The sequence below is a fragment of the Helianthus annuus genome, chromosome 16 (genome assembly GCF_002127325.2).
Source record: "Helianthus annuus cultivar XRQ/B chromosome 16, HanXRQr2.0-SUNRISE, whole genome shotgun sequence".
Taxonomy (NCBI): domain Eukaryota; kingdom Viridiplantae; phylum Streptophyta; class Magnoliopsida; order Asterales; family Asteraceae; genus Helianthus; species Helianthus annuus.
The window spans coordinates 50465971-50489309 of record NC_035448.2 but is presented as its reverse complement, the minus strand read 5'-3'; the positions used below and the strand labels follow the sequence as shown (position 1 = coordinate 50489309).

General features: G+C 41.4%; 1 protein-coding gene across 1 annotated transcript; it reads left to right on the top strand.

Annotated features, from left to right (window-relative positions):
• The first annotated feature begins 18084 nt into the window (after positions 1-18084).
• LOC110919334 lies at positions 18085-22602 on the top strand. Its single transcript, XM_022163605.1, has 4 exons — positions 18085-18367; positions 18470-19521; positions 19587-20116; positions 22353-22602. The coding sequence occupies exons 1-4, from the start codon at positions 18085-18087 to the stop codon at positions 22600-22602; spliced, it is 2115 nt and encodes a 704-aa protein (XP_022019297.1).
• Positions 22603-23339: the final 737 nt, after the last annotated feature.

Genomic DNA, 23339 nt, shown 5'->3' with positions numbered 1-23339 from the left:
GTATAAGCGTTGAGGAGTGCGCTAAACGGTGTCGAGCGAACTGAGTGACTGACGGATAGTGATCCGATCGGATGACCGTTCAGACGGATGACCATTCGGTCGGAGGGTTATCCGTTTGGGATGGACGTGTTTGTGTATGATGTGACTTTGAAGTTTTATTGCAGCATTGATAAAAGTGAGAAGTATCTCTACCTATTAGGTCGTCCGGTCGAATGGTCATCCAGACGGATAGTCGTTTGCTCGGATGGCGATTCGTTCGAGAGAGATGTTTCAAAGACCCAAGTCCCCTTTAGGATAGTCATTCGATCAGATGGCCGTCCGATCGGATATCTATTCATTTGGAACTGATATTCTTTGAAGTTTTATAAATTGTTTAAGTGTTGAAAGGAAATCACAAGTCATCCGGCCGAATTGTTGTTTGATCGGATGGCGATCCGATTGGACAGCAATTCGTTTGGCAACCTGTTCGTTTGGAAACTTGTAAAAATTCGTTAAGTTAAATGTTCGCGGTTGAACCGAGACGGTATGACCACGTGTCAAACAACGAAAACTCCATCAAGTCCAAGTCATCCGATCGGATGGGAATCACCCTGTCCGATCAGTTAAATGTTCTTGACGGAACTTCATATTCAACCCATTAAGTAGGTCATCTCCTTGATAGTAATCCATTTTCATACCGGCACATTACTAGAAAATGAGTAGAAGGCCTGAACGAGCTCAGATTCTAGTGGTTTTTGAATGAAAAGTTAAGAACATTGAAGAAAGGTTTGAAACACTTAGTTTAAACTTAGATTTGGTGAAATTAGTGTTTAAACATTGTAGAAATCCTTTAGATCCGAGTTGTTCTTGGCGGAATGAGGTCACACTTTAGTGTTCATGAGAACCCATGATGACATCATCCTAGAACAGCCCAAATCCACAGATTTCATGGTGAAAAGTTGATATTTGTGGGTGAAATCGATGAGAAAGTGTGTGCTGATTAAGGAAGTACAAGATTTGAGATGAAAAACTTACAAGAATCGCGAGGAATTAAGAGAAAAAGGGCCGAGAATGCGCTGGTCGGAGGAGAGCTGTCACATCACATGAACAGTGATGTGACAGGGGAGTATTTATAGGGGAAGGAAGAGAAAGGCGGTGAGAGTCATTCGATCGAGGGCCTTTCGGCCGGATGGCCATCCGATCGGATGGTCATCCGGTTGGATGACCATTCGATCGAAGGGTCATTCGATCAGATGGCTTGAGTAGGTTGGTTCTCCGATTTTCGTTTCGTGCGTTGAGCGTTGCGATGCGTTTAAGCGAGTGTCGATTAAGCGATGCGATAGATAATAGTTACACAAATAACATAACTAACGTACAATAACATAAGTAATCTTTCGTTTCTAGTTCGCGATGAAATTGCGTTGCGATTGCATTTGCGATTAACACCTTTAACAAAATTAAACATGCACAAGTAACATAATAGCACACACACGTAAAACAATATCCAAAATGCGATTAACTTGAGATGCGATAGCGATGAGATTAGCATTAAGTAGATTAGCGGTTAATAGAGTTTATTACATTTACTCCACATAATACCACTAAAACAACGTAAATTAAAGTATCAATTAACGAGTTTGAGAGTATAATTAATAACTAAGCAAGGAATGACAGATCGAATTAGCAATCTTTTCTTCCTTTGACTTTGACTTGTACTTTAACTTCAAAAAGTCGGGTTGTTACAGGCCATGCATTCGATATTTCATTCAAAATTCGAAATCACAAACTTGTTTCAAATAAATGTGTGTTTTGTTATTTAAGTAGTGTTTCTTCAAAATATGATGTTGTGGTTTAGTAACTACCTTTTCGGTGAATACTCTGACGAGTCCGTTGTTCCAGATTCTTACGAGGGAACCGCTATTTCTGACTCGTACGATAAACCGATCCCGTCCAACATGAGGGAGGAGGAGGTTGTATCTGGCATTCGTTTTCGTGATAATACGGTGCAGCTGGACTTGAATATCCTTGTGGAAGACTCGTACGCACAACAAGACTATTTGGATTATGGATACGAAGGTAAACCATATCCTCAGGCTGAATATCCGTATGGTCAGCCAATCTATCCCGACCATGGTTACGGTGGTGAGCAGAGCTATGTACAACAAGACTATCCCGACCACGGTTACGGTGGTGAGCAGAGCTATTTAAAGCAAGACTATCCCGACCAGGGAGAGGGTGGTGAGCAGGAAGATCTGTTAGCCAATGAGGTAGGCTCTTACCCAATTATATTTTCGTTTGATATAAACCGGACCTTTTCATCACGTGATGAGTTGGTAGATTGGGTACAGATGACGTGAAAGCACAATGGTCACGTCATTGAGATTAAAAGATCGAATAAAAGAGGAAGTAATTTCAAGGTTTGGTTTCAATGCAGTCTTGGTGGGGAGTACAAGAGTGTAGCTACATTGAGGAAAACAGGTAGCAAGAAAATAGGTTGCCTTTGATAGGGTTTACAGAATTAAAGAGAAGTGTTTGGAGGATAAAGGTGATGGACCTGAGGCACAACCACACTCCTATTGAAAACTTGGACGGTCACACGTATGCGAGAAGGATTTCTTCGGAGGATAAATGACTGATTGAGCTGCTGGCAGAGCAAGATATTCCAAACTATAGCATCTAGCGTACGTTGATGAAAAAGAACCTAGATAAAAAGATTACTCGCAAGATGTACACAATGTTGTTCAGAAGATCAATGCCGAAAAGAGGGTCAGGGAATCTCCAATGCAACAACTCGAAAACCTTCTTGTCGAAAAAGATTCACTTATTACATACACGAAAATGAGACCACGAATGCAGTTGAAGATATCTTCTTTGTCCACAAACTTTCATTTACTATGTGGTGTGCATTCCCGCATGTGTTAATGATTGACGCCACCTAAAAAACAAACTTGTACAATCTTTCGTTTGTGCAGGTCGTAGGTATGACGTCGACAAACCAGTCATTTTCGGTTGCTCATGCATTAATTTCTGTGGAGAAGGCAGAAAACTACATATGTGTATCGGAGAGGATCAAATATATGTTGGTGGACTGTATGGAGTGCGTGTCATTATAACAGACAGGGACTTAGCGTTAATGAACGCTTTTGAACAAGTTTTCCCAAAAGAGAACAAGTATCTTGTCGGTTCCATGTTCATCAAAATACTAATAAGAACAAGAAGGAGAAATTTACTGAGAAGGAGTGGAAAGAATTTCTTCGTTCATTTATGACATTGTGTGAGTGTTCCACAGAGGAAATATACAAGTATAATTTGGCAAACATTGAAGCACAGCTGAAATAGGTTGGTCGTGGACATGAGTATTTATTAAAAATTATTTAAATACTTTTTTACATACATACATACAACCTGACAAGTTACAGTTATATTTTTAGAGGTTTTTGAGCATATAAAGAAATCTCTTGGTTGGATCTATACAATGAAAAGTTTGTAGCTGCATGGAGTTACAAAACACTTAACTTTCACTAAATTACAACCAACATAGTTGAGGGCATGCATGCATTACTAAAAAGTCACTTTCCAAGTCATTGCAACACATTGGCTAAACTTGTGAGGTTTGTTGATCATATTGTTGAGAAACAATAAACGGAGATTAAAAGAGGTTTTGAAACAAGCCTTAGAAAAGTAATGAACCACCACAAGGTTCACCCCATGCTTGCAAATATACTTTGAATGGTTTCAATATATGATATTGGGCCTATGGATTTCGAGCTACGACGTAAGGAAGACGGGTTGAGAGCCTACGATACAACTTGTGGTTAACAACTTTTTACCAGTTGTGGTTTGCCATGTGCTTGTCGTTTGGAAAAAGTTAGAAAAAACGGTATGTTTACATATTGAGTCTTGGCTTTCATGATTTCACTACCAAATTTAGTACCATGTGTTTTCATTCATAGGTCAGCAAATCCGAATCAATTCGATAGACGTGTTCTAGAAGAAGTTTGACTACAAGTCGGCAAGGAGTAAGATTGAAGATACCGATGTAGATGCAGAATTTGATAAAACTGAAACAATAATCAATCCAACACCTCCTCAAGTGAAAAAGATCTACGTAGATAAATTTAAACAAATCATCATGCTAGGAAACAATATCAAAAAACCTCCTATTGTTCAACTGAACACCTTTGGTCGTCCAACATTGAAAACGCAAGAACAAATGATGATAGAAGCTACAAGAAAAAGATTGTATATACCGTCGGAAGAAAGTGGGTTCGACACCTCATACAATCTTCTTTATCACAGCGCGTACGTATCATCCCAAGACTCTCGAAGATAAAAAAACAACAACCGCTTAACCTTCACCCCGATTTCCCAATGATCACATTAGGTCCTAAGTCGGATATAGCTATCGGGAACTATGGATGTCAATTTCCAAAGGTGTTTCACCCATACATCTTGAAAATAAATGATGTGAAACCAGATGGTCACTGTGGGTTTCGATCGGTAGCTGTGGGGTTAGGAAAGAAACAAACAAAGTATTTGTATATCCAGCGACAACTTTTAATGGAGTTGCGTATGAACGAGTGTATTTGGAGACAAGTCTTCAATCTGGAAACCGTAGGACATTATGATGAGTTGTTTAATAGTATAAATTTTCATGGAGTAGGTAGAGCAGAGTTCAAAAATTATATGGTGATAGCTGAGGCAGGATTTCTTATTGCTCAAAGATATGGTGTGATTGTTCACACGTTGGACATTCGTGGCAGTGACACAATTTTCCCTCTGCTGGGCGGTTCGGACGAAGCTAGGGAACCTCATCAAGTGGTTGCGGTTATGTTCGTTGACGGTGGACATTTCATCCACGTAAAGTGTAACACCCCCAAAATACCACCTGCGGAAACCCCGCGAGGCGTGTTACACATCAGAGTCTGAGCCACCAATCACATTGAACCAATAGTAAGTGCTTAAATAAAACATGTCATTAATAGCCAAGATTATTTGTCAAACACAATATCAATTCACAAGAGTTATGTAGCGGAAGCATATGATAAGTCGTTTAGTAATTGTTTCAAAATAAACGTAAAACCAATGTATCAATTATCAATGATCCAGTAGCTTCGATCCATGACCACTCCAGCACGCCCAGATAGCAAGTCCATGTTCCCAAAGTTAACGACCTACAAGCATGCAAACAAGTGTGTTAGACTACGCTGGTGAGTTCAAGGTTTTGTTAACGTGTTGAGTTACCAGATGTATGTTAATGCGATTCAATGTTGCGTTACAATGTTGCTCATGTTAGATACCCTAGGGAGTGTGCCCATGTGTATCCGGGGAGTGGTTACCCCTTAACGACTGTTCGCTATGTTGCCATCATTAGATACCCTAGGGAGTGTGCCCATATGTATCCGAGGAGTGTGCCTCTAACAACCATAGCCCTATCCAGATAATTAGTTCACGCCCGTCCTTACGGCCCGGTGTGAGGTTTCCCAGCTAATAGCGCTATCAACTAATTACCCCCATTGCCCTCCAGGCAATAACCAAAACCGATTAAGTTGTTTACCCATAGTTTCCCTTCCAAGTGTTTACCAGTTGTCCCAAACCACCGGGACGCATGCTTGAGAAAATGCAATGAACTCACCTGGGATTGCTCGGCAGGTTATACCAAAGTTACTCGAACTAAGAGTTGTCAATTTCGTCCTAACAGGGTTATTATACAAATCAGGTTTTTGGTTTCGAGTTGTACACATAAACATCACATAAGTCAACGGTTATAACACATAGCATGTAACACCTTGATCAACTAATAGTAGCATGAAGTTCATATAAGCATGACCCCTAACTTGTGCGACTGTGGGTGATTGGGCTGTTATGGTTGTGCAGGCCCAATCCCCTTGTGCGATCCAGAAAGACCGAGCCCAAAAAGGTAGTCGGCCAAACATAATAACAGCCCAAAACATATCGGCCCAAGTAAAATAACACGTGGTGACTTGTGCGGTCCGAACTGGGTTGTGCGGTTTGAAATTGGGCTTTGAGGCCCAACAATTAAACAAACCTTATCACATGTGCGGTCCAGTAAGCCTTTTGCGAGTAGAACACCCTGTGCGATCGAATTGTGTGCCCGGCTTGTGCGATCAGTCCCCTTGTGCGACTGACCTTGTGTGACTAAACCTCTTGTGCGCCTAGGATATCTTGTGCGAGAGGTTTCATTATCCGGGTATTAATCTTATTCGGTTACAATTATCAATTACTATCAATAGTTTCCAAGTTTGTAGCAAATCAGTTAACACCAAAAACAGTTTCACAATATGCTAATTCTCGATCAAACAGGGTAATCAAATATCCAATTCTCATGAACCCTAAAATCATATCATAACAATTATCTAATGATTCGTATGAACATGCAGCCGAGAAACATCACTTAACCCGATTTACTTAACACATTAACCAGCTACCAACCGATTAAATCAACATATATTTATGGCCGATTACAATCATACAATCACAGGGATATTAACCTGATTCGGTGAACAACAATCAAACCGTAAACAAGGCATAGCAACATAATAACATCGGATCGGTTCTTAGCTTAATATCACATACACAAGCCTAATCGATCAACAAGAAAATAAATAACAACACACTAACCGTAGAGTAAAGGGTGATCCGATTCAAGAATGATATCCGAGAGGAAGAGGAGTGATGGCCGTCGAGTTCCAAAGCAAACGAGAGAGAGAGAGGGACTAGGGTTTGAGTATGAGAGAATGTTTTTGGTAACAATGGGTGAGGGTTACAAACACCCTAATTGTTAATCGGTCAAGGTGGATGGGCCGAACCCTCAATGGGCTGCCCTAATGGTCCGCGTACAAGAATAAGGCCCAAACGGCCTTGTGCGATCGAGCATAGGTTGTGCGGTCGGATTGTTTATAACATACATACATGCACTCATATAACACAATCATTCACGTAAAATTCAATTAATAACGTTCTCATAACCACGTATCGTTACACAAAGTAGGTCTAAAGTTCGAGTTGTCACAGTATCCCCAACTAACAGGAAATTTCGTCCCGAAATTTGGTAAGTACTCACTGCAAAGCTAGATAGGTTAAAGCTAGATAAGTCATATCGTCTGCTGGTTTTCCTGGGGTGTCACATCATCCCCCACTTGAATGGGAATTTCGTCCCGAAATTCACTAGTTGCATCAACAGTAGGTTCGCTAGATTTTGACTGGTCTTTGGGGAACAAATGTGGATATTTAAGTTTCATCTGGTCCTCGCGTTCCCATGTGAACTCTGGACCACGTCTTGAGTTCCAACGAACTCTCACAATCGGTATACGGATGTGTTTCCGAACTTTAACTTCCCGATCCATAATTTCAATTGGTTCTTCGACAAACTGCAATTTGTCGTCTATCTTCAGCTCCTGAGATGGTACTACTAGTGTTTCATCAACCAAACACTTCTTTAGCTGCGATACGTGAAATACATCATGGACATTACCCAACTCAGCAGGTAATTCCAACCTGTAGGCCACCTTTCCAATTCGTTCCAGAATTTTGAATGGTCCTACATAGCGAGGGTTTAGTTTGCCGCGTTTCCCAAAACGCACCACACCCTTCCAGGGGGAAACCTTTAACATAACGCGGTCATTAACTTCAAATTCCAGTGGTTTACTACGTTTGTCAGCGTAGCTCTTCTGACGATCGCGAGCTGCGGCCATACGGTTTCGGATCTGCACAATGCTTTCTGATGCCTCAAGAACAAACTCAGGGCCTGTGATCTGACTATCACCCACCTCGTGCCAACAGAGAGGTGAACGGCATTTCCGTCCGTACAGTGCTTCGAACGGAGCTGCCTTAATACTTGAATGGTAGCTGTTGTTGTAGGAGAATTCTATCAACGGTAGGTGCTTCTCCCATCCTTTTCCAAAGTCGAGTACGCATGCCCGAAGCATATCTTCGAGTGTTTGGATGGTGCACTCACTTTGACCATCCGTCTGTGGGTGATAAGCGGTACTCATGTCGAGTTGGGAACCAAACGATTTATGCATTGACTGCCATAACTCTGAAGTGAAACGCGGATCTCGGTCTGAAATGATAGAAGTTGGCACTCCATGCCTAGAAACCACTTCCTTAAGATACACTGCTGCCAGCTGAGAAAACTTGTATGTTTCCTTGATTGCTAGGAAGTGTGCTGATTTCGTGAGGCGATCAACAATCACCCAAATAGTGTCATTCCCAGCCTGAGTTCTTGGTAGTCCTGTCACGAAACCCATAGCGATCTGTTCCCACTTCCATGTGGGTATCTCTGGTTGCTGCAGTAGACCTGAGGGCTTTTGATGTTCTGCTTTGACTTTAGCACAAGTCAAACATTTGCTGACGTAGGTTGCTATATGAGCCTTCATGCTGGGCCACCAGTAGGTAGTTTTCAAGTCGTGGTACTTCTTATCTGATCCAGGATGTACAGAGTAGCGTGATTTATGTGCCTCTTCCATTACAAGTTCTCGTAAGTTGCCAAAGAATGGGACCCAAATGCGTCCAGTTACGTAGTAAGCACCGTCTCCCTTTTGTTCTAGTCGTTGTCTCGAGCCACGTAAAGCTTCAGCTTGAACGTTCTCTGGTTTCAACGCTTCTAACTGAGCGTCTCGTATCTGGGAGGGGAGGTTGGACTGAATTGTGAGTTGCAATGCTCGCACACGCCTAGGTGCATTATCCTTTCTGCTGAGGGCGTCAGCTACAACGTTCGCCTTGCCCGGATGATACTTGATGGCACATTCATAATCGTTCAATAATTCCACCCATCGTCGTTGTCGCATATTCAATTCTTTCTGGTCGAAGATGTGCTGGAGACTCCTATGGTCGGTGTAGATGGTGCATTTGGTACCGTACAGATAGTGCCTCCAAATCTTCAACGCAAATACTACTGCTCCTAACTCCAAGTCGTGTGTCGTGTAGTTCTTCTCGTGCACCTTCAGCTGACGAGAAGCATAAGCTATTACCTTCTCGCGTTGCATCAACACGCAACCGAGACCCTGAATTGACGCGTCACAATATACCACAAAATCTTCGGTACCCTCTGGTAATGACAAGATCGGTGCACTGCAAGTTTCTGCTTTAACAACTGGAAGGCCTCTTCCTGCTTCGTTCCCCAAGAGTAAGTTGTGTTCTTCTGTGTCAGCGAGGTGAGAGGTTGCGCGATTTTCGAGAAATCTTTAATGAACCTTCGATAATACCCTGCGAGACCTAGAAATTGTCGCACCTCAGACAGAGTCTTTGGTGCTGCCCAATTCTTAACTGCATCCACCTTCGCAGGATCCACATGTATCCCTTTCTCGTTAACAACATGCCCAAGGAAGTGCACTTCTCGAATCCAAAAGTCGCACTTAGAAAATTTCGCATACAACTGCTCCCTTCTCAAGAGTTCCAAGATGAGACGTAGGTGACGCCCGTGATCTTCCTTGTTCTTGGAATAGACTAAGATGTCCTCAATAAACACTATAACAAACTCGTCGAGATATGGCTTGCATACGCGGTTCATGAGATCCATGAAAACCGCTGGTGCATTGGTCAATCCAAACGGCATGACCAAAAACTCATAGTGTCCGTAGCGCGTTCGAAAGGCTGTCTTGGGAACATCCTCTTCCCTAACCCTTACCTGGTGATAACCCGACCTTAAGTCGATCTTTGAATAAAAACTTGACCCTTGCAACTGGTCGAACAAGTCGTCGATGCGTGGTAACGGATAGCGGTTCTTAATGGTCACCTTGTTGAGCTCCCGATAGTCGATACACATACGGAATGGCCCGTCTTTCTTCTTTACGAACAAAACTGGGGCTCCCCAAGGCGACAAACTGGGTCGAATGAAACCCCTATCCAACAACTCCTGCAATTGATTGGACAGTTCCTGTAACTCTCTAGGTGCTAACCGGTAAGGAGCTCGAGCAATTGGAGCCGCTCCCGGTGCAAGATCAATCTGAAATTCTACTTGGCGGTGAGGAGGTAACCCTGGTAGCTCCTCTGGGAATACATCAGCGAATTCTCGCACCACTAGTAGATCCTTGATCTTACTCTCTTCAGACTGAGCGTTGGTAACTAACGCTAACAGTGCAGGATACCCCTTTTGTAGATTCTGTTGTGCACGCATGGCCGTGATAATCCCAACCATCGTCCCACTACAATGCCCTTGAACTAACAGTGACTCTCCATCAGGGAGAGGAATACGCACAATCTTCTCCTTACACAGAATTTCTGCTTGGTGCTTAGACAACCAATCCATGCCTACCACTATGTCAAAACTACCGAGCGTAACGGGAAGGAGGTCAATGTCAAACACCTGACCCACGAGATCTAGTTTGCATCCAAAAAGGACATTTGAGGCTTCTATCGTCTTACCATCTGCTAGTTCTACTACTTGTTTAACCTCTAAAGGTGTTGGGGTTATCCCTAATCGTTGACTAAACTCTAGGGACACGTAACTCCAATCGGCACCCGAATCAAATAATACAGAAGCAATACGATTGTTAACAGGAAACGTACCAGTTACAACGTTGCCGTCATTCCTGGCATCCCCTGCTCCAAGCTGAAACACTCTGCCTCGAGCACCGTTTCCCCCATTATTGCCGTTGTTGTTGTTGTTTCCAGTGTTGTTATTATTCGGGTGGTTGTTGTCGTTGGCGTTCTGGTTTAACTGAGGGCAATCCCGCTTAAAGTGGCCCTCATCACCACACTGATAGCACCCCTTCCTGAGACCCTGGTTCTGTTGGGGCGGTTGTCCCTGTTGCCTCTGATTCTGCTGGTTTTGTTGCTGCTGGTGTTTAGGCTGTGGGGCCCTACAATCCCTGGCCTCATGGCCCGCCTTACCACACCTGTCACACTTCCGAGTACACGACCCGAAATGATGATAGCCACACTTGTTACATCGTGGTTTCTTCCCTGCATACGAACCCTGGCTGTGGCCACTTCCCTGACCTTGATTGACAGAAGACGACTGGCTGATGTTGCGGTTGCTGTTGTCTGGCCTTTTCTGAGTCTGTCCAGCACTGGATGCCTTGTCATAATCACTCCACTTCCGCTTGTTATCATTAGCGGACGCAGTGGCAGTGGGTGTAGCAGCTTTAGTGACCGAAATACGCGGGGGTAACGAATCGCTTTCCACCTCTTGATCCACAATCTTGTGAGTCAGACGAACGATCTGTGTCAAATCATTGAGATGGGCTGCAGTGACCAAGCTCTTCACACGCGGAGGCAACCCTTTGATGAATAACTCAATCCTCCTGGACATAGGCCGAGACAAGTTCGGGCACATGTCGGCCAGTTCATACGATCGCTTCACATACGCTTCGACTTCAGATCCAACCATCTTCAAGTCGTAGTATTCGTTTTCCAGCTTCTGGACCTCGTCCCGAGGACAGTACTCCTCCCTGATCAGTTCTTTAAAATCTTCCCAAGTTGTGGCATTCGCTGCCTCGATGCCCAACAACTGTACTTGGGCGTTCCACCATGTTAGGGCACCATCAGCCAAGGTACCCGCAGCATATTTCACCCTGTCCCCAACGGGACAGTTACAGATAGCAAACACAGACTCTGCTTTCTCGAACCATCTTAGAAGTCCCACAGCCCCTTCAGTCCCGGTGAAGGTCTGTGGCTTACAGTCCATAAACATTTTGAACGTACACGCAGGCTGGTTAGGTTGAGGTTGCGCTTGCTGACCTAAATGACGAAAGGAAACACGTTACAGGAGTGAAAAGACGTGTATGCGATATGAGAGTAAGAGTACTTGGCACATTCCATACCAGCTTGATAGGCTGCTAAAGCCTCAGCCACGCGGGTATTGATTAGGTCAGACAACATAACAGATGGTATTACAGGTCTATAGTTTGCATAAGTCGAATAGTAGTGTCACACTATCAAGTCACTATGGTGTTTAATGTTCCAGTTCATATACGTTGTGAGTGTGTGACTGCTAAGCAAGTAATGTATAAAGTGAGAGAGACGAACCTTGCAATCTGGAGCTGAGTGTCATGATCGATTTTCGAAGTTGTTTGGTTATAGTCTGGTTTTACAAAACGTTTTAAAACCTAGTTCACTATAACCAGTGGCTCTGATACCAAACTGTAACACCCCCAAAATACCACCTGCGGAAACCCAGCGAGGCGTGTTACACATCAGAGTCTGAGCCACCAATCACATTGAACCAATAGTAAGTGCTTAAATAAAACATGTCATTAATAGCCAAGATTATTTATCAAACACAATATCAATTCACAAGAGTTATGTAGCGGAAGCATATGATAAGTCGTTTAGTAATTGTTTCAAAATAAACGTAAAACCAATGTATCAATTATCAATGATCCAGTAGCTTCGATCCATGACCACTCCAGCACGCCCAGATAGCAAGTCCATGTTCCCAAAGTTAACGACCTACAAGCATGCAAACAAGTGTGTCAGACTACGCTGGTGAGTTCAAGGTTTTGTTAACGTGTTGAGTTACCAGATGTATGTTAATGCGATTCAATGTTGCGTTACAATGTTGCTCATGTTAGATACCCTAGGGAGTGTGCCCATATGTATCCGGGGAGTGGTTACCCCTTAACGACTGTTCGCTATGTTGCCATCGTTAGATACCCTAGGGAGTGTGCCCATATGTATCCGAGGAGTGTGCCTCTAACAACCATAGCCCTATCCAGATAATTAGTTCACGCCCGTCCTTACGGCCCGGTGTGAGGTTTCCCACCTAATAGCGCTATCAACTAATTACCCCCATTGCCCTCCAGGCAATAACCAAAACTGATTAAGTTGTTTACCCATAGTTTCCCTTCCAAGTGTTTACCAGTTGTCCCAAACCACCGGGACGCATGCTTGAGAAAATGCAATGAACTCACCTGGGATTGCTCGGCAGGTTATACCAAAGTTACTCGAACTAAGAGTTGTCAATTTCGTCCTAACAGGGTTATTATACAAATCAGGTTTTTGGTTTCGAGTTGTACACATAAACATCACATAAGTCAACGGTTATAACACATAGCATGTAACACCTTGATTAACTAATAGTAGCATGAAGTTCATATAAGCATGACCCCTAACTTGTGCGACTGTGGGTGATTGGGCTGTTATGGTTGTGCAGGCCCAATCCCCTTGTGCGATCCAGAAAGACCGAGCCCAAAAAGGTAGTCGGCCAAACATAATAACAGCCCAAAACATATCGGCCCAAGTAAAATAACATGTGGTGACTTGTGCGGTCGGAACTGGGTTGTGCGGTTTGAAATTAGGCTTTGAGGCCCAACAATTAAACAAACCTTATCACATGTGCGGTCCAGTAAGCCTTGTGCGAGTAGAACACCCTGTGCGATCGAATTGTGTGCCCGGCTTGTGCGATCAGTCCCCTTGTGCGACTGACCTTGTGTGACTAAACCTCTTGTGCGCCTAGGATATCTTGTGCGAGAGGTTTCATTATCCGGGTATTAATCTTATTCGGTTACAATTATCAATTACTATCAATAGTTTCCAAGTTTGTAGCAAATCAGTTAACACCAAAAACAGTTTCACAATATGCTAATTCTCGATCAAACAGGGTAATCAAATATCCAATTCTCATGAACCCTAAAATCATATCATAACAATTATCTAATGATTCGTATGAACATGCAGCCGAGAAACATCACTTAACCCGATTTACTTAACACATTAACCAGCTACCAACCGATTAAATCAACATATACTTATGGCCGATTACAATCATACAATCACAGGGACATTAACCTGATTCGGTGAACAACAATCAAACCGCAAACAAGGCATAGCAACATAATAACATCGGATCGGTTCTTAGCTTAATATCACATACACAAGCCTAATCGATCAACAAGAAAATAAATAACAACACACTAACCGTAGAGTAAAGGGTGATCCGATTCAAGAATGATATCCGAGAGGAAGAGGAGTGATGGCCGTCGAGTTCCAAAGCAAACGAGAGAGAGAGGGACTAGGGTTTGAGTATGAGAGAATGTTTTTGGTAACAATGGGTGAGGGTTACAAACACCCTAATTGTTAATCGGTCAAGGTGGATGGGCCGAACCCTCAATGGGCTGCCCTAATGGTCCGCGTACAAGAATAAGGCCCAAACGGCCTTGTGCGATCGAGCATAGGTTGTGCGGTCGGATTGTTTATAACATACATACATACATGCACTCATATAACACAATCATTCACGTAAAATTCAATTAATAACGTTCTCATAACCACGTATCGTTACACAAAGTAGGTCTAAAGTTCGAGTTGTCACATAAAGCTTGAAGAATCCTATCCAATGCCTCCCCCGAACTATTTTGGACTTTGAATAGAACAGAGAGTGCAGCAGCCTAGACCCGGAGTTTGGGATGAGTCTGCATCCGGAGGATTTTGTGGAGGACCCAGACCATGTCGTGAACGAGATTACTTTCCTCTGGTCGACCAGGAGTTTGGGATGAGTCTTCGGGACTTTGCCATCCATTCAGGTTTGTACACATAGGTCGAGCTTGATACAGATATTTACACGCAGGGGGTTAGAGTCGTAGACAGACAAACCCTTATTAGTTTTTGGATGGCTATTGCGAGGGTTCCCTTTGGGAAATCCTTGCAAAAGGCCACCGCCATCAGAGACCCCCTGTACCGATATCTTCACCGCATCATTGGGTCATCGATCGTGCCCTGATTTCACAGTCAGGACAAGGTCAAAATAGGTGACCTTTTCTTTCTGTACTGCCTGTTGTGGCCCCAGCCATGCGCGATCGTTGCGTGCCTGGCGGAGTACTTCGTTGCCACTTATCACAGGCAGCAGCGTGGTAGGCTCCACAGTGGGTCCTACGTTACCCTGATCGCGCGCTCGTTAGGGATCGTGCCCGAGAGTGAGCCGTTACTATCCCCGACCATTTCGTCAACTACATTAGGCCGAGCGTCAGTATCGAGTATGCATTTGACGCACGTGATTACAAGGTATTTGAGCCCGAGGTGTTTCCGGATGTGATACCAGTTCTTATTGAGCTTAGGGACGGTGTACTAGCGCCTCCGGCTGCGGCTTGGCAGGCTCAGCTTGAGGCTCTAGGTCTGGCTCAGCCTGAGGATCAGGCTCAGGCTCAGGCTCAGGCTCCGCCTCCGCCGCATTCGCCTCAGCTGATCAAGTTGTTAACTACAAGACCCCACCACCGCCTCCGCCGCCACCTCCGCACCCACTGCAGTACCCACAACACGTCTATGTAGACCGGCCTCCTGCTGCGCAGGCGGTGGCTCGGGACTTCGATCAGCGCCTCCGACGTTCTAAGCCATACTAGATGTGGATTATAGAGACACTCATGGAGCTCCGGGCTTACGCAGGATTGCCGCCCCATCCATTGGCACCGTCCCCACCACCAGAGGATCAGTAGCTTTAGTTTTTATTTTGTATCCGAGATTTAGTTGTACTTTTGTATTAGACTTTCAGTTGTACTTTTGTTTTGTATGTACAAACTGATTTTATATATATTTATGCAGTTGATCTTTTATTTACACAATGTTTGTTTAGATTGATTACGTTTATTTCATACGTCTCTTTCTCAACTGATTTTACGGTGTTTTAATTAAACATGTTCGTGTAATTTAACAAAATATAATCGGTTAACATTAAAAAAAAACAATGGTGTAATGAAACGTATCTTATAAACGACTGTTATAAATCAACTATAATCGGTACACTCATGTTAAATGACCCTTATAAATCAACTTTAAATTATATATGTTTTTTTTTAAATAAAACACAAATCTACAACTTTTCAACAAAACTCACAACCAAATACAACCAAAACCCCACTATTTCCACCAAACCCCACTTTTTTCCACCAAAAAACAAACATAACCTAAGCGCGGCGCTTTGGCCAAAGTGCAACGCTTAGGTACAAGGTCAACAGAGAAGGTCTGACAGGTTCAAACCTTGTCAGTTGACTTTACATCTAAGCACTGCGCTTTGACCAAAAGGTAGTGCTTTAGTGTGTGAATAGATGAAGGGCGTGTGTGAATAGCCAAAGCCTTATTACTGTTGTTATTGTTATTGTTATTGTTATTGTTATTGTTATTGTTATTGTTATTGTTATTGTTATTGTTATTGTTATTGTTATTGTTATTGTTATTGTTATTGTTATTGTTATTGTTATTGTTATTGTTATTGTTATTGTTATTGTTATTTTTGTATATTGTTGTTATTATTATTATTATTATTATTATTATTATTATTATTATTATTATTATTATTATTATTATTATTATTATTATTGTTGTTGTTGTTGTTGTTATTATTATTATACATCTCAATACAAACTACTCATGAACAGTGTTCACAATTACTATTTTACTAGGTTTTAATGGGCTTTTAACTTAATGGGCTCACTTTATATATATTAATATAAACCTCAGACTAACTTTTTTAACTATTAGCTTACATATCTCTTACCTTTTCTGTTGTTCTCTTCCTATGGCTGTCGTGTGTACAATTTCAATGACATTCATCAGTGTAACTGGCTTCCAAATCATCGACCTTCCAATGTTCTAAACCCTAAAGCCTTAAATTGAAGCAGCAAGTGTTCCACAGGTTTGTTGCTATTTTTATAAATCATTTATATATTCAATTCATGATTATGGTGGGGATGGTTGGTGGTTTTGGAATGGCAGCTGATGGGGAAAATGCCAGTAGGTAAGGGTTTTGGGATCGAATTGGGGGGGGGGAGTTAGGGATTTGGGAAGAAAGGGGTGGAGTGACTTGGCACTTGCCTATGTTTGCTTAATGATTATTTTTAAACACCAAAGGGCTTAGAGCGCCCACATCACTACAATTGAATTTTTATTAGTATTAGATTGATATCTGAATTTTTGTTGCAAACAAACATCGGTTATTAACAAACCACTTTTTAAGAGTGAGATTCTAGACATAAAATGCCATTTACTACCCTCTCTTTTAACATTTACTTTATTGAAATAATTTTATTTTCAGATTGAAGTGGGAGGCCTCCTTGTAAGTGTTGGAATCTTATATGAACATGTTAGTTGAAAAAATTGGAGCTCTAAGTAATCGATTTTTATAATTTTGAAAGAAAATCATGACTTGTCCTACAATTTCAATATTTTTTTCCTGTTTCTATTTTCTAGAGTTTAACAATATCTTCAAATTTAGTCATTCAATAATATATGTATTTTTTCACACGAGGGATTGGTTTTGGGGAACTGGCATTTAAGCTTATGAAAATAAAATTGTAGGCTGCCATTGATAGGGGTTGTTGGAGATCCAATTATAGAGCTTCTTCCATAGCATAGCACTATTTTTACAAATCATTTATATATTCAATTTATGGTTAAGAATCAGAGGTTTTTTATCTTAAAAGTTGTGATTTTTTATATCGAAACTAGGGTTTATGTTAATAAAATGGGGAATATATGCTAATTTTTAAACAGATGAAGCCTTTTAACCTCTTATCATGAGTGTCTGTTACATATTTAACCCTGAATCTTCTGCTGATGTGTAGGAAGAAACTCAAGTATTACCCAGGAAAAAGAAGTTCTCATCAATTATCTAAAAATAGGTACTTATTCAATTGTTCATATATGGTAATTGTTCTTTTTTGGGGTCTATTTTATATTACATCTTAGTAGTAACAGTTATTCAGGAAAATTCACATAGGTAAAGTGATAACAAAATAAGTTAACACTAGAAACTCAGTTTGTAATTAATATATCTGGTAACTATGATTTAACAGAAAAAGACGGCCACATCTCAAATTTTGATTTTGTTGTATTCGGTTCTAGTGTTTATGTTTATTATAGTTTAGAATTGGGATGTATCATATTTTATCATCTGTATGTCGGTTTGGTTGAGATAAAAGCGCTCTTTTGTATGTTGGTTCGCTTCATTCGTATACTACCTGATGTTTTTGTTCGTTTTATAGTCCAACCTTATTTCCATTTTAGCCCAGCGTTTGCAAAAGTATGGCTACCCGTCCTTTGAATAGAAAATGAAAGGCTCTTGCACTTGAAAATACTAGCAAACGGTCTTCCTCGTAAGTACCTAATGAGTTTGGTGTGCAAACAGTTGCTTAGTCAGTAAGGCGATCAGCCATGCTGAGGGCTGCCGCTAATCAAAGCTCCTTACAGTCTCTCACTTCCATCCAGCCTAATATGGAACAGTCTGAGGGTGCATCAACATCATCAGTTCATTCACAGTCGCCTGGCCCTTCATATGTTGATTTGGGAGATTGTACAAGCGAATGGGAATACTGTGGCGCATTGTTTTGGTTTGAAGAGCGGCTGAAATCATCTCCTCTAAGACAAAGGCCTAGATATAACACGTGTTGCAAAGCAGGTGGTGTACGCATTCCTTTTCCAACTGAGCCACCGTCATGTATAAAAGAATTGTAATCTAGCTCACAATTCATGTTAAACATACGTGCGTATAATTCAATGTTTTCCATGACATCATTTGGTGCTAACATCGATGATACAGTTAACCATTCAGCTGGTCCATACGTTTTTAAGGTGGCTTGTCAAATTTCACATTGTATTGGATCTTTGTGCCCTTCAGAAGGCGAGAGACCTAGGTTCCTTCAAATGTATGTCTATGATACACTACACGAAGTTGAAAATAGACTTCACTTTTTTGATAGTGATGATGAACGCCGGTTCTCCTCAGATGTTGTCTCACTTCTTACACGTACATTAACTGAAATCAATGGTTTCGTACGCCTTTTCAATAATGCTGCTGAGCTTTGCTCGCAACAAGTACCGGAGTTTGCAATTACTCTTTATAACAAGGCTAGGCAAAACAATTACGGCTTACCTGTTGCGGGTACTCTTGGTGCTATCGTACGCGACAATGACCCTTTAGCAAGCGACTTTGATATTGTGATACATAGTAAAGAAGGCATACCAAAGCGTGTGAGCAAGTTGCATCCTTCGTATATGCCTTTTCAGTATCCGCTTCTTATCCCTTATGCGGATCCAGGCTGGTCTCCAGAACTTCAATTGACTCTGGATTCTAGAGAAAAAGACCGAAAACTAACCATGAATATGTTTTACGCCTATCAAATCCACGATCGTAAGGACACATTCACATTATTGTTAAAGGCAGGTCGTCTCTTCCAACAATATTTGGTCGACGCCTATGTGTGCACAGAGCAATGTCGGCTTAAATATTATCGTAACAATCAAAATAAATTCCGCTCTGAATTCTTACGTGGCATCCATGATGCCTTCTCGAAAGGTGATACCAAGGGTCGAGAGGTTGGAAAAAGAATAGTCCTACCATCTTCTTTTACCGGCGGCCCTCGATATATGTACAAGCATTATCAAGATGCTTTCGCAATTTGTAGGGTTCATGATAACCCACAGTATTTCATAACTTTCACTTGTAGCGTCAAATGGCAGGAAATCAAGCGTTACTTGAATAACGTTGGTTGCGCAAACTCGCAAGATAGATTAGACATTATTGCTAGAGTGTTTCAAATGAAGGTTGAAGCTTTAGCTAAGTTTTTGAAGACACATAAGACTTTTGAGAAGGTTGTAGCGGGTATATTCCTCAACTTTGTGTTATTAGTTAACACGTATGTTCTTTTCTCCCTTAGGTACTAATATTCACAACCTCTCTTTTTCCAGATCTATACACAATCAAATTTCAAAAAAGAGGCCTTCCACATTGTCATATGCTTCTTTGGGTTACGCCAGAATGCAAGATACAAAATGCAGAAGATGTTGATAACTTCATTAGCGCAGAAATTCCTAACCCGTCAACTGATCCGGTATTGTATCGAATAGTAACTGAATCTATAATGCATGGACCTTGCGAATTGCCAAGAATGAATGCTCCCTGTATGATAGATGGTAAATGTTCTAAGTCGTTCCCAAAGGCTTATGAACGTGTTACCCGATTTGACGAGCAAGGTTACATTCATTATAAAAGATCACCAAATGGCATTCAAGTAGATAAAGGCGGAGTACCACTTGACAATGGATACGTCGTTCCTTACAATAGAATTTTGTCTCTGCGTTTTGAGGCTCACATTAACGTTGAATATTGTGGATGGAGTATGCTTATTAAGTATCTTTTCAAGTACATCTCCAAAGGTGCAGACCGTGTACGTTATGCTGTCACAAGGTCTGTTGAATCTTCAGCATAATCTGAATCTTCAACACAATCTGACACTAATGTTGTTGAAAATGTTAACGAGATAAATAATTTTGCCGATGGAAGATTCATATGTCCTCAAGAGGCAGCATGGAGAATTCTACAGTTCCCAATCCACCATAGAAATCCACCAGTGTAGTTGTTGGCCATACATCTCGAACACATGCAGAATGTTACTTTTAAAGACAATCAAAAACTGCAAAGCATACTAGGTAATCCAGGAACAAGCAAGACAACTTTGACTGAATGGTTAAGAAACAATCAACCAGACCCTAGCGGCAAGGATCTCAGATACATTGACTATATATCCAGATATAGGTGGGAACCTTCTGGAAAAGGCTGGATCCGAAGATTGTTGGCAACAAATCCAACAATTGGATAATTAGCATATATTCATCTACATGTTGTGACACCTGTGTCACCACGACCATCAAACAAATACCAAGCCGATGAAATATTGTATTTCATACTTGGGATCTTGTATAAATATGTGTACCTTTTTCACATATCAATTCTTGTTCAATTTCAAATTTTATATCGCTTTCTGGAGAATTATACGCAAACTGGTGCGTAAACTTACTCAGTTTAAATGCGACAAATACTCTGGAACATCAACATATACTTAACATACCTTAAATAACCTTTACATAACTTAGGAATAAGTTTTGAAGGCATTGGTATGGCAAAAACAAGTTAATTCGCCTACAGGGACTAAATTTGACAAACTGCGAAAGTATGCCAATTTGAACTGTAGCAGACATTCCGGAACATGACCATAAGTTAAACATACCATAAATATCCTCTCCATAGCTTAGAAATAGGCTTTGAGGTGTTTGGTGTGCTAAAATAAACTTTTGGATCATTCAGGGACTAAAAGTGTCAAAAAGTGCATAAGTTTGCACTTTCGCGCATAACTTACGTTCTGAATACATCCGGACATCCAAAAATTTATGTAAGCACTAAAATAATTTGTTTTAGTGTTTGGCATAAGAAAAATCCATTCGTCGCGTCATTTGGATCGTTTTTCGCACTTATGCGCATTCCGTCGTAATTAAGCGAACATCGCGTTCGTACGGCCAAACGAACCAACATCCGGCATATTTTTGAGCATGTTTCATGTCCACAATGTTTAGGCATCATTTTAGGGCCTTAAAGTTGGCTTTACGCGCCTTAGAAGTGTCGGAAATGGCTTAAATATGCAACAGGGACCAAAACTGCCATTTCTGAAAGTTTGTGCAGATCAGACATGCCCAGGCGGCCCGCCTGAGTTTTGTCTATATGCTGACGCGGGCCGCGTGGCCCTTGCAGATGCAGAAACTTGTTTTTTGGCTGAAGTTGGCCTTTCAAACACTCCAAAGGGGCAATGCCCTTTCACAATCTCAGGAGTTAAGGGTCATTATGAGCCACCACAACATCTTGACAAGTATACGCATAAGATCGTGGCACGATATTCCAGAAACGATCCTAACGGTTTTGCTTTTCCTATAAATACCCCCCCCCATTTGTGTTAAAACCCACAAAACTGATCAAAGAGCTCTAAGTTGATGCCATTGCTTCATACCTGAGCTCCTGGATCGAGTTTAGCTTTCGGGGACCCTTCGTAAGTGTTCTTTGGTTCTTTTAATCGCTTTCTAGTGCTAAAGTCAAACTTTGTTTGACTTTCTGCGTTGGCCAGCTTATGGTCAACACGAAGTTCGTTGGAACTTCATAACGTGAGCGTGATCACGATGGTTATAGTCCGTAGTGACTATACCTGCTGATTACCACGTTATCTAGCTCAGTGACGAGTCGTAGTTTCGGCCAAAATGCGCATTCTTGCGTATTTTGTAACCAAACTACTCGTGGTATCAAAACCGTTTGTTTTGATACCAAACCTGTTTTCTAAACTTAGTTAAGCATGTTCTAACATGCTTAGCTCGTCACTTTTAGTTTAGTGCTTATATAGGGTCGTAAGGTAAGCGATCTAAACCATCGCTTATGCTTTCGAACCCGACCCATTTGGTCGATCTTTAGGATCCGACCAAACACTTTAGGTGCTATAGTTGTATAGGGAATAACCTTCCGAGGTTATACCTTATGGTCACGATGTTAGGCGTTTGACGGGTGGTCCGTTGGACAACCCTTAATCATGTTAAAAGACGAAATAATCCTTCACTTAATCGTGTAATTATCTTGAATTAGATAACTACTGTTGCTTATGTTTCAGGTGCGGTTCGGGAGTTAAAAGATGGATTAAATGCAGCTTTGGAGGGTTTGACGGGTGGACCTGGATTTCATCTGGAGCCTACCGTAATTCAGACAATATGCACCGTAAACCTTTTATGCCCACCGTAAATTACGGTGGAGCCGTAATTTACGGTGGTGGCTGCGATCAAATGTGTAACTGCCTCATTAAGTTGGTTTTTATGATGTCTTTTCAAGGGTTCTCATCATTGGACGGTTTTGGGACTCACTAGGGGCGAATTTTGGCTGTCTGGCTTGGTTTTGAATAATTTCTAACATTCGGTTTGTGTTTATGATTCCTATGAACATTAGATTTGTTGGTATGATGATTCACCAAACTATGTCCGGCTAAACTTTTCGGTGATCATCTTAGGTGAAGGTTTCTCTTGAACTTTTGTGTGTTTATTTCTGAATTTCTAGAATGATAACTTGCATTGCTTGAATATCATGGTGTATGTTTAATTGCTTGTAACTTGTAAATCGATATTGCAATTTCTAGTCTTAATCGTACGTTCTTGGTGCCGTTGGCAATCGAGATATCACGGGAAGGGTTAGGGTTGGTTATTGATTAATTGGTCATCGGGAAACAACCTCGCGTTTATATAATCCGAGTACTTTGTTCCCTTTTATCACTTCAATTATCTATACACGAGTTATGTCTATGTAACTCTTTCTAGTTGGAATTACACACAATTGTTTAAAGAAACTGAAACCTAAGATGGTCATTGTTCTCTCCTAATCTGTTTTACAACCAACATTTGATTTGAAATTAGTTTTTAATTTAGTTTTCTAAAACAACAATCCAAACTATTGATCTTTATTTTTCTGCAAATTAGATTAATTGTAGTTTAAGTGCAAATCTATACAATCGACATACTTTCCACATATTCCTTGAGTTCGATACCCTCTTACCACTATCTATAGTTGTTTTGGGGATTAAATTTGATTGTGACCACGACAACACGTCAGC

What these genes read in the sequence shown, in the direction of transcription:
- LOC110919334 (XM_022163605.1), top strand. Translation starts at nt 18,085, where the DNA reads ATGCTGAGGGCTGCCGCTAATCAAAGCTCCTTACAGTCTCTCACTTCC. An exon ending in TCCAACTGAGCCACCGTCAT is followed by an intron (nt 18,368 to 18,469) that starts GTATAAAAGAAT and finishes TCGATGATACAG; the next exon opens with TTAACCATTCAGCTGGTCCA. An exon ending in CACATAAGACTTTTGAGAAG is followed by an intron (nt 19,522 to 19,586) that starts GTTGTAGCGGGT and finishes TTTCTCCCTTAG; the next exon opens with GTACTAATATTCACAACCTC.